At 48.7% G+C, this 16,752-nt stretch overlaps 1 protein-coding gene across 2 annotated transcripts in view; it reads right to left on the bottom strand.

Annotated features, from left to right (window-relative positions):
- Positions 1–16,752, bottom strand: part of TTC28 (tetratricopeptide repeat domain 28) — a 112,521-nt gene that overhangs the window by 10,100 nt on the left and 85,669 nt on the right. For both annotated transcript variants that reach the window (XM_042034945.1, XM_042034946.1), the window contains exons 9-18: positions 16,067–16,176; positions 15,722–15,851; positions 15,091–15,309; positions 12,988–13,153; positions 10,139–10,279; positions 6,011–6,155; positions 4,930–5,109; positions 3,138–3,858; positions 1,331–1,455; positions 51–282 (exon numbers count right to left, since the gene is read on the bottom strand). In XM_042034945.1, the coding sequence (XP_041890879.1) occupies positions 51–282; positions 1,331–1,455; positions 3,138–3,858; positions 4,930–5,109; positions 6,011–6,155; positions 10,139–10,279; positions 12,988–13,153; positions 15,091–15,309; positions 15,722–15,851; positions 16,067–16,176 (2,169 nt within the window). The remainder of the gene's footprint in view (positions 1–50; positions 283–1,330; positions 1,456–3,137; positions 3,859–4,929; positions 5,110–6,010; positions 6,156–10,138; positions 10,280–12,987; positions 13,154–15,090; positions 15,310–15,721; positions 15,852–16,066; positions 16,177–16,752) is intronic.

The following is a 16,752-nucleotide window of genomic DNA, read 5'->3' as shown; positions in this document are numbered from 1 at the left end:
CAGAAAGGTGGGAAAGGCTGATGTCAGGGCCCACAGCTGCCTCCTCTCACCTAGGAGGGACTGGATAGTGGTGCTGCACTGCTGCAGCCGGTCCCCAGGGTCTGAGGTTGGGAAGAACACTGCTGCTGGGAGGCCACTGGCAGGCGGGTCCAACCGAAATCCCACCGCCGTGAGGAGCGCCTGCCAGCCTGGAATGCCACCAACTTTATTCTCCACACTCTGCTGGGAGGTGTACATGGAGTTGTGCTGCCCGTTCTGGATTCGCTGCAATGATTTCTCCACCTGTGGGGAAATGACATCGCTTATTGTACAAGATATTGTTGCTGACTGCCTCTTTTTACACCAAGAAACTGGAACAGCAGGCTGGGGTCAGCAAATCCAAGGTTGATCCTGGCCTGTCTCACACAGGAGGACATTAATGCCTTGAAAACAGAAGCTCCAGTAACTCAGCATCCACAGTTGTAACATCACAGGGATGAGCGTCAGTGTTCTCTGCGACTCTGGGAACAATAATGCCACAGGGAAACAAAGTAGCAGGTTGTTTGGGATAGTTTCCTGTCAGCCTGGCAGCTGCATTTCTCCCCAAAAGATGACTCACCTTGGGGTTCCAGCCTGCTTATTACCAGACAAAGAACCTGCAGCCACACGGCAAACAGGAAAGAGAGATGAATGTCCACAAACCCAGCAACTGGGAAGACCAGCAACATTCACAGGTTTCCATCATTCTATGGGTACTTCACACTCCTGTGAGACCACAGATGATGCATTGGGAAGAAAAGTATTAGAAGTCATGAGCGATCATTCCAGCCACCTGGCAGTTGGCTCCAGTCCCACTGTTCCCCAAGACAGACTGGTGGCACAGATGGGGACAGAAGGGCCTCTTATCTTCCAGATCTGCAGAGACAGCAGTGACTGTGCTCTGTGTTTCCATGACTGCCATGTTCGTAGCTATTTCCCTGTATAAACAATTAATCCCAATACTTACCTCTTAAGCAGAAACCCAATTCAACAGCTAATGCAAACCAGATGGGTCTGGGGAGGATTCTGTCACAATACAATCTAAGATTTTGCTTACTTTGCCTCTTTTTGCACTGAACACTTCCTTAGGTGTCCCAGTCTTTCCACACCGACCCAGAGCTTTGCAAGAGGCTACATCGTGGCAGGGGAGATGGGATGAAGGCACACATGTATTTTTTCAAGTGGGAGTGGCTGCACATCAGGGTGCTGCTGCTCCACTCATGGTTCCACTCATGCCCACAGATGAGGGTGTCTCAGGACTAGATGGGCTGCAGTGCCCCTCATGGCTGTGACAGCGCTTCCTTTCCCTTACCAGATGAAGCAGGACACGCAGAGCATCCCGGGCCCTTTCAGGGTGCTGCAGGATCTCAGTCAGGGCCTGTCCTACCAGCGAAGAAGGGCTGTTCAGCTTCATATCACTCCCAATAAGCATGAAACCTACAGGATTCAGAATGAGAGACAGTCAATCTCCTGTTGTTATGGAAAATGTTCAAACCAGACACAGATGTCCTCTGCCCTCAAGACTAGTGAACTACGGTTCACTGCACCCTGCACGGGGACATTCTCTTCCCAGAGCAGCTGCCCGCTCCCTGCCCAGTGGTGCAGACTGAACTTCCAGAAAGTTTCTAGATACTTCTTACCGTCCCCTGCTATTAAATCAATCGCATCTTCCTGTTCAAGCAAGCAGAAAACCACTGGATTGCAGCTAAACTTGTCCAGGCATGTTCCAGGTCTCCTCTACAACCACAGAAATCAACACATGCCAACAGTGGTTGTAGAACAGAACTGAGAACACGAAAAGTTTTCGCTGTCCTGGTCAGAAACCTGTCCTGGCTCATGCACCATTCAATGCCAGACTCCCCAGATGTCAGCACAAAGAGCTCTACGTTTCCCTTCTCATTCCCACAGCAAGGATGCAGCTGCTCCTGGCTCTGGCGCTCTGTCCAAGACTCAGTGCCAAGGGTCAGCGGTGGAAGTCAGGGACTGTGTGTGATGAACTTGCACAGTACCATGGAAGGGGTAGTACTGAGACAGCCCGAGCAGCTGAAAGTCTCTGCTTGCTGGCAATGCCAAGCACCATGTCCATACTCATTCTTTTTTGCCTAGGAAGTGGTCACTTCTGGGGCTTTTTAGTGCTCTTTTCTTTTGAGACAGAAAAATCTTGGAAGGAAAATAAAATCCCAGCTGAACTGTGGACTGTAACCTGAACTCAGCTCACACCTGGTACTACCTGAACCACATCCTAATGCTGGAGTCAACATGCCTGAAATCACTGTCAGCCTGACTCATTTTAACAAGTTCTCACTCCTCCAGCCACGTGCAGTTCACACCAGAGCCATATTCACCACAGTTTCCTGAGCTAAATAACATGGTTCTGCTGCCTGTGCAAAATCAATTTGGGGAACGCCTGCAGCTTTCAAAAACTGGGCCTCGTGCCAGGAAGAAAAACTAGGTTATCTGTACATATCCCTGTAACAGCATTGCTGAACTCCAAGCCTTTGCCATTCCAAATCTCAATGTATAGATCTAATTGAGAGGGAGCAAGCACTAGCACTGCACAGGGAGCTGACACTGCTGAGACATTCCCAATGGAAGCAAGGGAAACCTTTCTCCTAAAAAGAACAAAAGAATAAGCCCTACAAGGTTTATGTCACAGAAATCACAGCTACTTGCTGCTCCTGCTTCTAGCAGCACTACTCCTGCCTCCAGTTGGAAGTGCCACTAAATTCTCCATGGAATTCTCCTGTATGTGTGCTCCAGCTGATTCCATCCCAAGGACACAGGAAGCGTGAGCCTGGAGATTTCAAACACAGAGAATGAGTTGCACTGCACTTTACTTCTTTCCAGTCATGAGACACACTTCACCTCACAACTGCTTCCAATTATACCCAATCCATACCCACCTACTGTGCACAGTGAAATGCCAGTGAGTCCCACAACACTGACATTCAGCCACACTCAGCTGAATCGGGGTCTGAGACACAGGGGCTGTATTCCAGGAAAGCACAGGGCACATGCTGCTCCCAATTACCTGCCAGCACCGCTCCTTGCTTCGCTCATACAGTTTGGCAGTTCCCTAGAAACCACATCTCATTTGTCCAGAAGAAGACTGTTCCTACCTGCCCAGTTGGCTGGATGGGAGAACTGCTTGCTGCTCTGCACGGTTTTCATCGCTTCTCCGAGGGCTGCGCTGGCTTTCATCCCGTTTAACAGAGAGGAATAGAAGGCGTGCACAAACATTTTGGAAGCAGCCACAGGAATGGGCCAGAGTGACACAAGGACACATTGAGCCCCAGCAGCCAGGAATGCTCTTGTCAAGCCAATGACTCCATCAGAAGTGACTTTGCTGTTGGACTCTTGGTAAGAGCCAAGAACCACTAGCTTGACAGGAAGACGCAGATCCAGCACATCAGCTGCTGTAAGCAGGAACTCCTGAAGAGGAGGGCAGTCCGAGATGCTCTCCACATCACTGGCATCATCCTGCATCTTAAGAGATTCTGGGATTGTGTAGGGGTTCCCAAAAGAACTCTTGCTGCTGGCTGGATTGCTGTCAGTATTGGGTGTCAGGACCAAAGCAGCCAGTTTCCAGGAGACGTGGGTTGCAAAATGGACACATTCTGCCTGAGTGAGGGCACTCATGACTCTCTCTTTTGTTGATGAGCTGCCAACTAGGGGCTGGCAGCCAAGTAACTCAGATACCATATATGCTTCCTCTTCTGCAGAGGGCATAGGTCCCCACAGCCACCTGTCCATAACTGCTGAAGGGAGTTTGGGATTTCCTATAACAGCTGCCATTGAGGTAGAACTGGAGTAAGCAGGAGTATTCTTCCTCACATGGGACTACACAGAGAAAGAGAAAGAGAAAATGGGGTTCAAAGATACAGTTTTTATAGTGCTGGCAATAAAATATCCTGTCCCTTTTGCTCTAAACAGAAGTCTGGTTGTCATAATTACACGAAGACTGCATTTCTTTAGTTTCTTCTGTTTAACTATTCCAAGGAACACCTCCATTTGAGTCTGGTCAAAACTTCTGTCCCCAGATCTTGGGTGAGCAGATGGATAAGAACAGAAAGCAACAGATATAGCCCAGGTCCCTTTGAGGGCTGCAGCAGAGCTAAAAGCATGAAGAAGATTCCAGGTTCTCACATTACTGGAACACTACCTGCAATCACTCACTAAGTGGCTCCTCGCACCTGTATTTCCAAGATCAGTGTCAGCACTGCCAGCAGAAGGTGCTGCATGCAGCTGATACTGAATGGAATAGCAGTAATGCTGACAAGGTTCAGACCCTTTTGCTGCTCCACTGACTATGTGTAACCCAGGGCAAACCAAGATGTGCAGCAAAACACTGCTCAGCAACAGCAGACGTGACTTGGTGCATTCTCCTGGAGACCTGGGCACTAGAAATGCTGCTGCCAGACCTCAGCATCAAGATACTTCTGATGGATTGACCTATGGGATTTGCTTTCCCTCATAGCTTTGGTGTCCTGAGACATTAGTGGCCTTCCCCACTCAGAACACTAAAATGGAGGTGAACATACCAGCAATGTGACAGGACAGTCAGCTTGGCAAGGAAGCTCAGCACAGATCACAGACACCTACATCTCTGTAGTCTGCCATGTAGTTCCACACCCAGCACATGCAATCCTTTAGAGGAGGATATCCAAATGATCCAATCCCCTTGTCCTTCCTGGCATGCCTGGGGCTGTGATTCTGTGCTGCAGGAACTACATCAGAACCTACTTCAGAGCTGTGGTGCTCAGCGTGCTCCTCAGACCCAGGGTGGCCTGTTTGTGGTTTCTGTTCTCGTGTCTGGCACAGCAGGACAGAACTGCTGCTTTCTGAGCATGCACCAGAACCTGCACCCACAGGAGAGGTTCGGTGAGAGAGGTTTCATAAGCAGTGTCAGACCTTGGAGCTGGGATTCAGTGACTGGATGGACGGCACTGCAATGAGGCTGAAGCGCTCATAGAGGTACTCATTGGAGGAACTGCCCTTCAGGAGAGCAAAAGGAATGAGGTACAGTTCTCCCTCCAGAACCAGGATCAGCTGACGGTGGCGGCCAACAGGCCCACTGGAATGCATCAAACCCTGAAAAGAAAGGAGAATTAGTCTGGACCTTTCACTCCACCAGTGTCCCCACCTGCACTTCCCAAGCATCAGGCTCTAATCTGACCCCACGTCAGGTTTGGAAACATCCACATCAGAACCCCACTCTGTATGACAGATGAGCACATGTCCTATGCAGCTGGACTGCTGCTCACCTATGCCCAGCCAGCTCCACTGAGAGGAGTGAGCGCTGAGCACACGGACCCTTATGGTCTGGGTCATCATCCTGGCCTCAGCCCATGTGGGGCCCAGCCTCACCCTGGTACTGCAGCTCCTTCCACTCCAGCCTGAAACCTTGGCTAATTCCAACCACCTGTACCTTGTCAGTATTGTCATCACCTTATGTTTTGCCAGAGAATATTCTTTCTGATATTGAACTTCTAAATAGCCATTTCCTCTGAAGGGCGAACAATCTACAGACAGATTGTGCCCATGGCCTGCACTTCCACACACTTGACATAGTCATCAACCCAGAGTCACCAAAAGATCTAAAGCATCTTATGGATGGAGAAGTGAAGCAGAGCTATTAGTCAATAGGGAACATGCAGCTGGACACAAAATGTGGCAACTGCTCCTGGTCTGATGTAACCGTGGAAATTTACTAATCTGGTGTATCATAAAAACAATGTTTTCACCCCAGGAAAGAGTAACTTCAAAGCACTGAAATTTGCTCCAGCTTAAACACTGGAAGCCCACAAAAAAAAAAAAAGTATGCAGGACTAGATCCTTGTCTCTAGATTCTCAACTCTAGATGGTCTCTAAGGCCCCTTCAAATCCAGACTGTTCTATGAAAATACCACGCTTCAGAAACCACCCCCAAGCTGGCTGTTCTTGCTTTCCCACACCGAGAGGGTTTTGGTAAGTGTCTGTGCCAAAGGCTTACTCCTTCCATGGGTCCTATCAGCAAGTCGTAGAGAGCACGGAGTGGGGGTTTGGTGAAAGAAGTCTGCCTCCTTGGAAGTGATGATGTTCCATCCTTAACAGGAGACATGGTACTGCTGAACAGGCTGGTCATGCTCTGGCAGCTCCTGTGGACAAAAGCCAAGGCAGAGGTTAGCTGCAGGAATATGAGCTGCCCTGTGGCTGCCCTGACTTCTGACAGTGACATGAGCTGGGCCGTGTCATCCAGGGGACTCTGCTCTGTAAGATGGTTCATGGGAGGACTGTAGCGAACAGTGGCATTAATGGCAGGATGAATCAGCTGCAGACAGCATATGACATTGCTAGGGAGTTTCTCTAAACACTCCAGTGCCTGAAGTGCTGTTCCCAGTTGCTCCTACACACCTGAGAGTTGCAGCTGTGTGCAGGCAGGCATGAGACCCACTGACAACTGACCACAGTCACAGGAGGATTTGCACTTGGGTTGTGCACCAACTGACCCAGTGTGATACCCAAGGAAATGTGACAACAGGCAAACCATGAGATATCAAGATCCTGCCTGCACTTCTGCCACTGCTGGGCATCACCTGGTGCCCATTTCTGATATTCACACAGAGTTCTGCACGTGATCTCCTGGCATCAGCAGCCACAAGTTACTGCCCTGCTGAGGAAATGAAGTTGTCCCATTCTGGGCTCACAAGTCCAGCAGCTGTGCTCCCCAGGAATGTTACCCTTGGCTTGGGGCCATGAACAACCATTTTATGTGGAAAGGGTAACTTTCCAGAAAGTTTTAGCAGGTGGACCTCAAAGAAAAGGTAGGGAGGCCTGGAACATACCCCAATCCTTTGAGACACATACCAACACACAGGCTCAGAAAATTGCATTTTCCCCTCTCTTTCTCTCCTCAGCTGCTGCAATCAGCCTCCTGACCCACCTAAAACCTATAGTTCTCTGAAGAAAAACATGCTCTTACCACCCACAAGGAATTTCCATCTTATGGGCACATAGGAATAACCTCAGAATGTCAACAGAAGCCTGGTGTCTGACCGCCCATGCTCTCTGACCCAGAGATTCCAGTGACAGTACCAGTATGCTGCTGCTTAGAGCTGCTGAAAACTCATCTGGGGGATCTGTGCAACAGGCTTGGCACTGTGTGCTCCCCTCAGACCCATCTGCCTGCCTCACTGCAGCAACCGACTGAGCGACCATGCTTGGCAGGGTTCAGCTCTATGGAGCACAGATTTTAAAATCAGATCAGGAAAGAAAATTTGTGCAGGGATACCCCAGTCCTCCCTCAGGACCTTGTGCCCTGATCTTCCCTGAGCAGCTCGTTGCCAGCAGGCAGCACTTGCCAGCCCCACAGCCCACGTTCAGCGATTGTTACACACTCATTTACTGCAGGGAATAGGGGCTTGATTACTCCAACCAGCAAAGCCCTCCTGCATCTTGGGTTTCCCAGCCAAGCAGCTCTAAATTTATTTCTTCACCACTCTGATTGCTTTTTATGAGAACAAAACCAAGGAAGTACCATAAATCTCTCACATCTCCTGCCTCTGTGTGTGTATACAAAGAGCGAGCAAATCCACAGGAGAGGATGGATAGATCTCTTGTGGCAGGTGGAGGTGACCAGGAGCCCTGGCCAGCCCATCCCTTCCTCCCAAAGAAGCCAACAAAAGGCTCCAGGTGCACTGATGATTTCTCCTTTGCTCTTGCAATGCAGAGGATCCACTGATGTCTGAACAGTGAAATCTCTCATTTGGAAGCCTCTGCTCAGACTCTGCAGTGCTGCTGATTTATAACCCTTTGTACAGGCAGCCTGGCCTGCAGCAAGCAGAGAAACAGCACAAACAGCCGGGCTTAGCTCTGCTCCCTCCCTTTGTCCTGGAGATGCAGGAACAAAGCAAAGCTCCAGAGAACAGGGGAGAAAGCTGTGTTGTGCAAGCCTTGGGTCAGACTGACCTGGCTCACCACCAGCCTCACAGGTGCTGGCTCTGCCTGCTGAGGATGAGTGGCTGGGCCCAGGCAGGAAGGAGGGGTTCATTGCAGAACCAGCACGGAGCTGCTCCTGCCTTGGCACTAATTAGGACTTTGGACAAGTCAAATACTCCCCATGGCCAAGCACAGCCATTGGGAGGGCTGGGAGTCAGGCCTGGTGCTGCAGGGGTCTGACAGCCTCGGGAAGCTGGATACCCATCCAACCTTCCTCAAAGCGACTCCTTCCTGAAAACACAGCCCTAAATCCACATTCAGGGCCTTTGACACACACACACACACTGTACAAAGCCGTGGGAAGCTCCAGAGAACAGTCAGATCTGAGCTCCCTGTGGATCTTTTCAAGGATCCACAAGTATCTCCAGAACCCACTAGTGGTTGCAAAAAACCCACAGCCCACCCACAGCACTCTCTGCCAGGGTGGTCTGCATGTCGGCAGCTGCAGCACTGCATCCTGGATGGCAGAGAACCACCACAGAAAGGACTCCCCAGCCCCCCAGCGATGCCCCCACTGAGAGGGTCAGTTGTATGATTCTCCAGGGCAAGCTGTCAGGCCCTGAGGACACTAAAAGGCTTCAGTGACCCTGACCAGTTTGCCCTGCCTAAGGAGCAGAGAAAATAGAAGCTGCAAGAAGACACGAGCCACTGTGGCTATCTTGGTGGCTGTACCAGTGCCATCCTCAGCTCAGACAGCCTTTGCCCAGTCTTGAGATCACCACAGTGTTCCCTCAGTGCTTCTTTCTCCTCCGAACTCCATTTATTCTCAGAAGTTCCCTAAGTGAACTGCCAACCCTCCAAGTTTGCTTTTCTAAGCAGAACTGCCAAAAAATCATACTATTCTCTGCTTAAAAGCACGTACCCTGAATTCAGGGCTCAGCAAGCCAGCTGCAAACAGATGTGGCAGTCTTAGCTCCATCCCCAGACCCCCACTATACCCGCCTCCACTAGCAAAAGGAGAGGGGCAGGCAGGGAGGCCATCCAGAGGTGTCTCCTCATCTTTTCATCTCAGTGCTCGTGGCAAGAACATCACAGACACGGCTGCTTCTAATGCTCCCCCTGATTCTCTTCTGAGGGTGCTTTTAGTTAAATGCCCAAGATGCCCCATCCCTGGGCTGCTCCTAAGAGCTGCAAACTACTTACTTGACAAGGCACCTGAGCTAAGCTCCTAGGTTTGGATTCAAAGTAATATATGTGGCTCCCGTGAAGCAGAAAGACAGAAATGCTGCATGGTTGGCCACTGCAGTGTTCCTGAGGATTAGCATTCCCTGGAACAGAATCACATCCTATTTGCCCCTGTAATCAGAGGGACAATCTCCTGTCTTTCTAAGCCTGATGAACTAGCAAAGTATCTCAGCAATTCTGGGGATCTGCCTGTGTGATCCAAAACTGGCAAGTACTCATAGTCCTTCATCAGTGCAGCAGCTTGAACAGATATGCTTGTGGATTCTGAGAAGAAAACCAGGCCAGTTGCTGGTGCCAGCAGGCAGCTCCCAGTTCCATGGGGATGCTGCAACAGTTCACAAGCTTCAGAGGTGGTTCACAAGACTCCAGGCTGATCACATTTGCTTTTCCAGCTGAGAAAGGCCTAGGGTATCCTGTGCTCATAAACCACAGATCCAGTCAGAAACCCTGGGTTGCATCACGCAGCCACACTGGAAAAATTCTGTCTTCAATTTTCTTTCCAAATGGTTGCCCTAAGCCGTAATCAGCACAGTCATGTGAAAGGCTGAGAACAAGTTCTAAGAGGCAGAAAATGAGTGGAGACTTGCAGCTAGTACAATCCTGTACCTCTGGAAATGCAGCATATTCCCAGCTAATTGGGACAGAGATAAACAGAAACATGTATTTCCGTAACAAGTGTGCAGGAGAGAGCTCCAAGTTCCACATCTCACACACAGCAGGGACAAAACAGTGCTCCCCTGCAACTGCTTGGAGTCTCAAAATCAGCACTTGGCCAGGAGAAGAGCAAATTTGGAACAGCTGCTCCTTCGGACAGTCATCAGTTACAACTGGAACCAGTCCTTGCTGGCTCTCCCCTTGAGCACTGGCACTGGCTGCACCTAAACTTGCAATTTAGAGAGAAGCCCATCACCAAGACATATCCTGCTTGCTGATCCCCACAGCAGTGCTGCATTCTCACCTGTTTAATAGGTTGTTCCTGCTGACCATCCTCAGGAAGCCGGTTGGATCAGTCATGGAGTTCAGCTTGTTATTCATCTCCTCAAACTGCTGGTCCATGATATCCCCAGCTTCACTCTCTGTCTCACTGCTAGCACAGGCTCTGGGGGGGAATCAGTGAGAAGAAAGGGTCATTGATGCAAGAAAGAGCAACAGCTTGATGACAAATGCTCGGCCAGTTTGAGAAAAAATGTTTTTCAAACAGAAGCTCAACCAAACACTAATGCCAAATCTTCCCCGACTTGCCTTCTGTCAGGCATACAAGACATTACCAGCCCCATCTCCTCCTCTTCTGGGATTCCTCAAGGTTTAGTGAGTGGCACACAAGGGTGGGAGTGTAGGACCCAATTTCTGTGCACTGTAGGCAGGGACTTCTAAAGCTGCAGCACAACACTGAAAAGCTGAGTCTGCAGCAAACACCAACTCAACCCTTATCTGCCTGAGAACACGTGTGAGCACATCCTTTTCAGATCTCCACAGAAACTTCAAGCTCCACATGCTTCCTTCACTGGCAAAGAGTGACATAGCAGAGGGAGCTGTGCTGCCACTCCTATTATACAAAGAGGGAAAGCACAGAATGATTTACTCTGTCAATGCCCCAAGTGCAGCAGCACTACAGAGAAACAGCCCAACAGTTCTAAATTCCCAATCTCCTGACATTAATATCTAAATTTTCTCAGTGCAACTGGGGTGCTCGTGGTGGGCTGGGTGGGGCTCAGTGAGCATTTTGCATGTGAATCATTCTTTCTATTTTGTACATTTCCATTATTAATGTTGTTGCTGTTACTGTTTTCTTGTCTCATTGCTGTTTCCAGTAAATTGTTCTCATCTCAACCCATGATATTCAGCTTTTATGCCTCCAATTCTCTTCTCCATCCACCAGAAGGAGGAAGAGAGAGGGAGGGAGCAAGCAAACAGCATTGGGGTTTGGAGAATCTCAGTGGGAAAACTAAACTGGGGAGTACCATTCCTAAACCATAACAATGGAACATCACAAACCTTGGAATTTGTACACTTAGGATAAATATACATCCTACCTGCTGAAGCCTCCTTGCATCTTATTCCTGTTTCCTTTTCGGTTCCTGACAGCTTGGAGCCTCTCCTCAAGGGCATGTTTCCCAATAAAGGGTACAGGAATTAAATGAACACACAACCCATACTTGTGCAGGCAACTAGAGCTGTACCTCTATTGCTGTATGGACCATGGATGTCTTGTTAGTGAATTTCCCAGTCAATGTGATTTATAACCTGGTAAATCCTGACAAAAGCCAATCACTTCATGAACACTGAAATGGGGACAGCTGAACCACAGACAGGGGGATTAAAAAAAAAAACCAACAACACAGGGGAAAAAAGGGAAAAGAAAAGGTTGTCAACAGCTTCTCCCTGCACATTTTTCCTCCAGCTGAGGCATGCTCAGCTCTGAGTCCTGGCACAGTTTGAAGTAACACTCATAGCTCCTTAAAGAGGCAAAAATCTTGAGTTCATGAACCCAAGAGGGCAGGTCACATGCTCTCCCTAAAGAGAGCTGAGTCTGTTCCACTCAAGTTCAAGCAGACTTTAAAATCCCTTACACTTTTTTTTTTTTTTTGCAAGAATGCATTACTTTGAGGATTAATTAGACCAGCTGAAAGACTAGCAGAACCTGAAGGCTGCAGTGTGGAACTGAGCAGCCTGTGCATCCCTTCCTCTCCAGAAAGCATGAAGACATGCTCTGGAGACACAGCAGTACCTCTAACCCTGCTCATAGCAGCGTGGACAGCACCAACTCTTCAACCTGAACCCCAGAGCACTCCAGCAAGCCAGGGACTGAGCAGTCAAGTTCCCTCACGTGTGCTGTACATATTCACACCCTGCTGCTCTCCAGTGCTGGGCACAGTGCTGGGACTGAGGCTGACAGCTTCTGCTGGAGCCTTGGGGAGCTGGAGAGCAGTGGAATCAGCAGGGCTGGGGGGAAGCACCTGAACCACATGGAGAAGAAGTTTCCAAGTAGAAAGTGATGTTCACCCACATGGAACAGCCAAGATTTGTTTGCTTGATTCCCTGCGCATGATTTTGACATGGGGAACAAATGTCTGCCTATGATCATACCACACTAGTCCAATGATCTTGGAGACAAGCATTAAACCCAGAAGCCTTAACCAAAAACACACCCCCCACCACCACCATGAAGTGAGGAAGAAGCTGACATCCCAGCAAATTAAAAACTCATCCCAGAACATGAAGACTGAAGGACTGCCTTTGCCAGGAGGAGAGTCTGTGGTGACAAATAGTTAATGAAACTAAAAACTGTATCTGCAAAACTGCTGCATGAGGCCTAACTGCAGATTTCAGTTGTGGATCTTGTGTATCTGCATGTCTGCAGGGTAAGACTCAACAATCAACATGTGGGTTCTAAATTATTTACTCAGCTATAGCCACAAGCCACACTGGGGGGGTGGTTAGAATTCCTATGGTATTTGCAGTTTTTCAAAGCAAAACATTGAAAGAGAATTCATTACACTGGAAACTGTAAGCAGAATGAAATCTGTCCATATATAGTCAGACATGGCACCTGCCTCCTCATCCAATCTACAGATTCACCACACAGCCTGTGGGTTTGGATCTTATTTGTGTGCGCATAGAGTTGTTTGGCAGGAAAATAATCATGGATACAAAAACAAAGCCATTTTTTTGTTGCTGCACTGAAAATTTGCCCCTTCTCTGACTCTCAGTTCTCAGACTTCTCAGCCAATTAGCTCATTCCAAAATGTTACAAATTTAGGTGGGAGAGCAGAGACCATGATGTTAGAGCCCGTGATCCCAACTCACCTGGTATAGTAGGAATCCACTCCCAGAGCCTCCCGCACGCTGGAGATGTGCTGCTCCAGTGCTGAGTTTGTCAGTGTCTGCAGGGCCACACTGTTGGCTTCATGGAAGTCCCCAGCATTTTCTGTCAGGCTGTCACCCAGATAATACTCATGGAATTTCAGAATTCCTGCAAGGCACCAGAATCAGGAGGTTATTTCTGCAGGGCTAGAACAGTGCTGCCAGCAGCTGTCTAAGAAAATGGCACAGCCCCATGCATTTGGCATTTCCAGCATAACTGGGGCAAAGTGTTCTGTGCCAGGTCTTCACTGAACCTCCAGCACTTTCAGCCTTGTTTTTAAAATCTGGGTTTGTACTTTGCAGATAATGGCTCAAAGGCACAAAAGCAGAGGAAAGCTTTTACGAGATGCTCAGAATGCCTTTGCTATTGCAGCACTCATATAAATTATAAACCGTATCTTCCATACAAGCCCTTACTAGAGTAATTCACATTTCAGTTGATGCACACAAAAAATACCTATGAATAGCCTCTGAGCAAATTAACTGAATGCACAAGGCTGAACAAGAATGTTGTTACTACAGCAGAACCTCCTCACATCACACACAGCAAGGAAAGAAGATGGATTAAAGCACAGTGAATTATTAAAAGATAGCATTTCAGAATGGGTAAACCAGATAGGCCACTTCCTGTTTTGCTGAAATTCCACTGCTACTACAGATAAAACCTTCCTACTTTCAGACTGGTCTATTCTTCCTGATATAATTAATTCTGCAGCCTGTGATAAACAGTAAAAGGCTGCTCTGGATGCCTTAGCAGCATCAATTATTACACCAGTTAGGGAAGAGCGGAGGAACGAAGAATAAAGCAACTCCTCCGGCAGCAACAGCAGCAAAAACAGCAACAGCCAAGAGGTTCTGAGGGTTCCAAATCAGTGGGAAAATGAGGACCCTGGGCTGCCACTGAAGCTGCTCCCTCTGTCAGTGAACAAGAACAGGTCACCATGGCTGTGCCAGGGTCACTACTGAAGAGCTGCCAGCAAAGCTTCTTGAGCAAACCCCTGAAATACCACAGCTTGTCCCCTTCCTATCACCTGACAGAACCTTCAAAGAGGCAGTCACAAACCCATGGACTCAAACACTGCAGCTGCTTTTCTCCAAGACTCACTTTGGGCAAGGAGGAGACTGATCACAAAGACCAGTGGCAAATCCTACACTTGATCCATACAATTTTAATAAGCTCAGCCTGATTGTGGTACTATAGAATTATTGGCATTTTATTGTGCAAACTACAGGCCTGAAGAGCCAATTAGTAACTGGATGCAGGACAATACCATCTTACACTCAGACATGCAACATGGCAAAATGCCCCAAAAGGCATCTCTTCCAACCACTGTCATCCCATCTAAGTCAGGCATGTGTGTTTGCTTCCCTTCCTGAAGCATTTTTCGTGCAATCTAAATAGTGCTTTTTATCTCTTTAGCTTTGTCATGATGAAGGGCTGCAATTATTAAATTATATCCAGAAAGAACTTGTTAAAATTTACAGTCATCACTTTATTAGATAATGAATAACAGCTGTCTGCAAAAAGCAATCCTCTTCAAATTAATCCTCCTTGCTCCTCTGTGATAAGTGTTTCCACATTCATGTGAGGATCAGGCAGTTCCATGGCGTATCAGGAAGTGGGGATGCCCTTCTGTTTGCTGCAATCCACTTCAGTGAATAAACGTCAAAAGCTTTTGGAAGAATAAAGCATGGAAATATAATTAAAGTAGGGATTCTTATGCACAGAAGATTCTCACAGAGCCAACATACTTGGAATTTCATTACTCTTCTATTCTGCCCTGTGGGAAATATATACAGACTGGAGATTGAAAAATGGAAATATTAAACATGTGAAACATTTCCATCTCCAGGTGAACATCAAAGTCCTGAATGAGCACTTCTGAGTCATGACTGCTGTGGCTGTGTTGTAGCTTGTAGTCTATTCGGCTTTAAGGTACTAGATGGAAATTATTCCCTTCCTACATTCACTCTGGTCCCAAATTCATTCCTATTCTCCCTTTGTAAGGCCTGTTCCCAGGCTCTTGTGTCCAAAAAGGAGCTCACCTGCCCCAGGAGCCAGCAGCCAGCTGTACAGATAACCTGCAGCCAGTGAGTAGTAAAGAACAAGTCCCCTCTGGCCATTCACAGTCTCCAGGACCTGGTCAAGGGTCACGGGAGAATAGGGATCTGAGTCCTGCTGTCCAGTCTGACGTTCCACGAGCAGGTCAGCAAAAGCCCTTGTTCGTCCTCTCTCTGCTACTGCCAGTGCCTCATCATGGTGACCTGAAAAGACAAAGCCATCTCTCAGACCTGACACAAGTGTGGTCTGCAGTGCCATGTTCATGAAACAGGGACAGTTGCTATCCCAATCCCAGTGGAAACCTGGGGAAGCAGTGTCACCTATTTCCCAAAAGAGCAGTCTCTGCACAGGAACACAGCCCCACAGAACATGTTTGCTGCAGGCAATAGCACAACAAGCCACAGAAAGGCAAATCAACAGAGGAAGCATGGGAAGAACCAAAGGTGCCCAAAACCCAAAGACAGACACCCATATTGCCATCCAGGAACAGAAATGCTGTTTTACGCTGGACAGCAGTGGAGCAAAGGGCATATCAGGAACTGCCACCCCACAAGTCCAGCTAAACTCCTGGCATGAGCCTGGAGTTCAGCCTCAGTATCTGAAGGCATCTCTTACCCAGACTGACAAGCACTCGCTGCAGGGCCTGATAGGAGGACGTCTGCAGGTCGAAGAGTGACAGCTTGTAATCCGTGCTCAGCTGCACCTCGTGTCGGATGGTTTCAAACAGTGCAGAGGCCCGGTAGAGCTGGGAGGGAAAACAGCCACAGTGACTTCCTCATGGACACTGTACAAAGTACAGAGCACTGGCTGGGAAAGCAGGATGATCCAGGGCCAGCATCCCCTCAGGTCTGGCTCAAACCCTCCCTGGGACACACCATACATTTTCTTCCCTGAGAACAGGAATGACCCAGAGGGCTTGGAGGACACAAGCCCCACAGCATGGGGCAGACCATGGTGTACCTGGTGCTGGGACTCCTCCAGGTTCCCACTCGCCCAGAGGGAGAGGCCAAGGCCATGACGGATTTTTGCTTCATCTTCTCTGCGTCCCAGCTGCTCTGCCAGCCTCAGTCCTGAAAAGGAGTCAGAGTGAGAGAGTGCCAGAGGGGAGAAGGGGCCACAGCCCAACCTCTGAAAACAGCCCCAGCTTTCTAATCAAGTCATGTTATTTCTTGTCGGCTCTTCACCCTCTATTTTCTATTTCTCTTTTTGTCTCCTTCAACTTATTTTTCTTATTTGTGGCCTCAGTCCCACAGGGCTCCTGTACAGGCAGAGACAGCTGTGGAGCTGCCAGCACTGGGACAGCAAGTGGGGCAGCGCCAGGGGTGGGATGGTGAGCAGGGCAGGGACAGCACAAGGATGACAAGTGGGGCAGTACCAGTGCAGGGCAGCTGCTGCCAGCCCTCACATCAGCACCAGCATGAAAGGTGACAGACACTTCCATGGACTGAGCCCTCCCTAAGTGAGGTTAAAGAGGCGTCCCCTGAGACACACTCAGTAAGCCTCTATGAGAAAGTTCAACTTTTAAACCCTAAAAGCCACACAAAGAAAATCACACTGAGCTGTCAAACACTGAAAGAAAAGACACCTCCTGCCACATTACTGGCTTGTTTCCCATCAGCTCTCCCCAGCCTTCTGGCAGGCTCTGC

Source organism: Corvus kubaryi, unplaced genomic scaffold (genome assembly GCF_017639235.1).
Source record: "Corvus kubaryi isolate FWS band 111438036 unplaced genomic scaffold, C.kubaryi_AGA036_p1.0 37382, whole genome shotgun sequence".
NCBI classification, from domain to species: Eukaryota; Metazoa; Chordata; class Aves; order Passeriformes; family Corvidae; genus Corvus; species Corvus kubaryi.
Note: the sequence above shows the minus strand (reverse complement) of the source record. Positions and strands in the feature narration are given on the sequence as shown.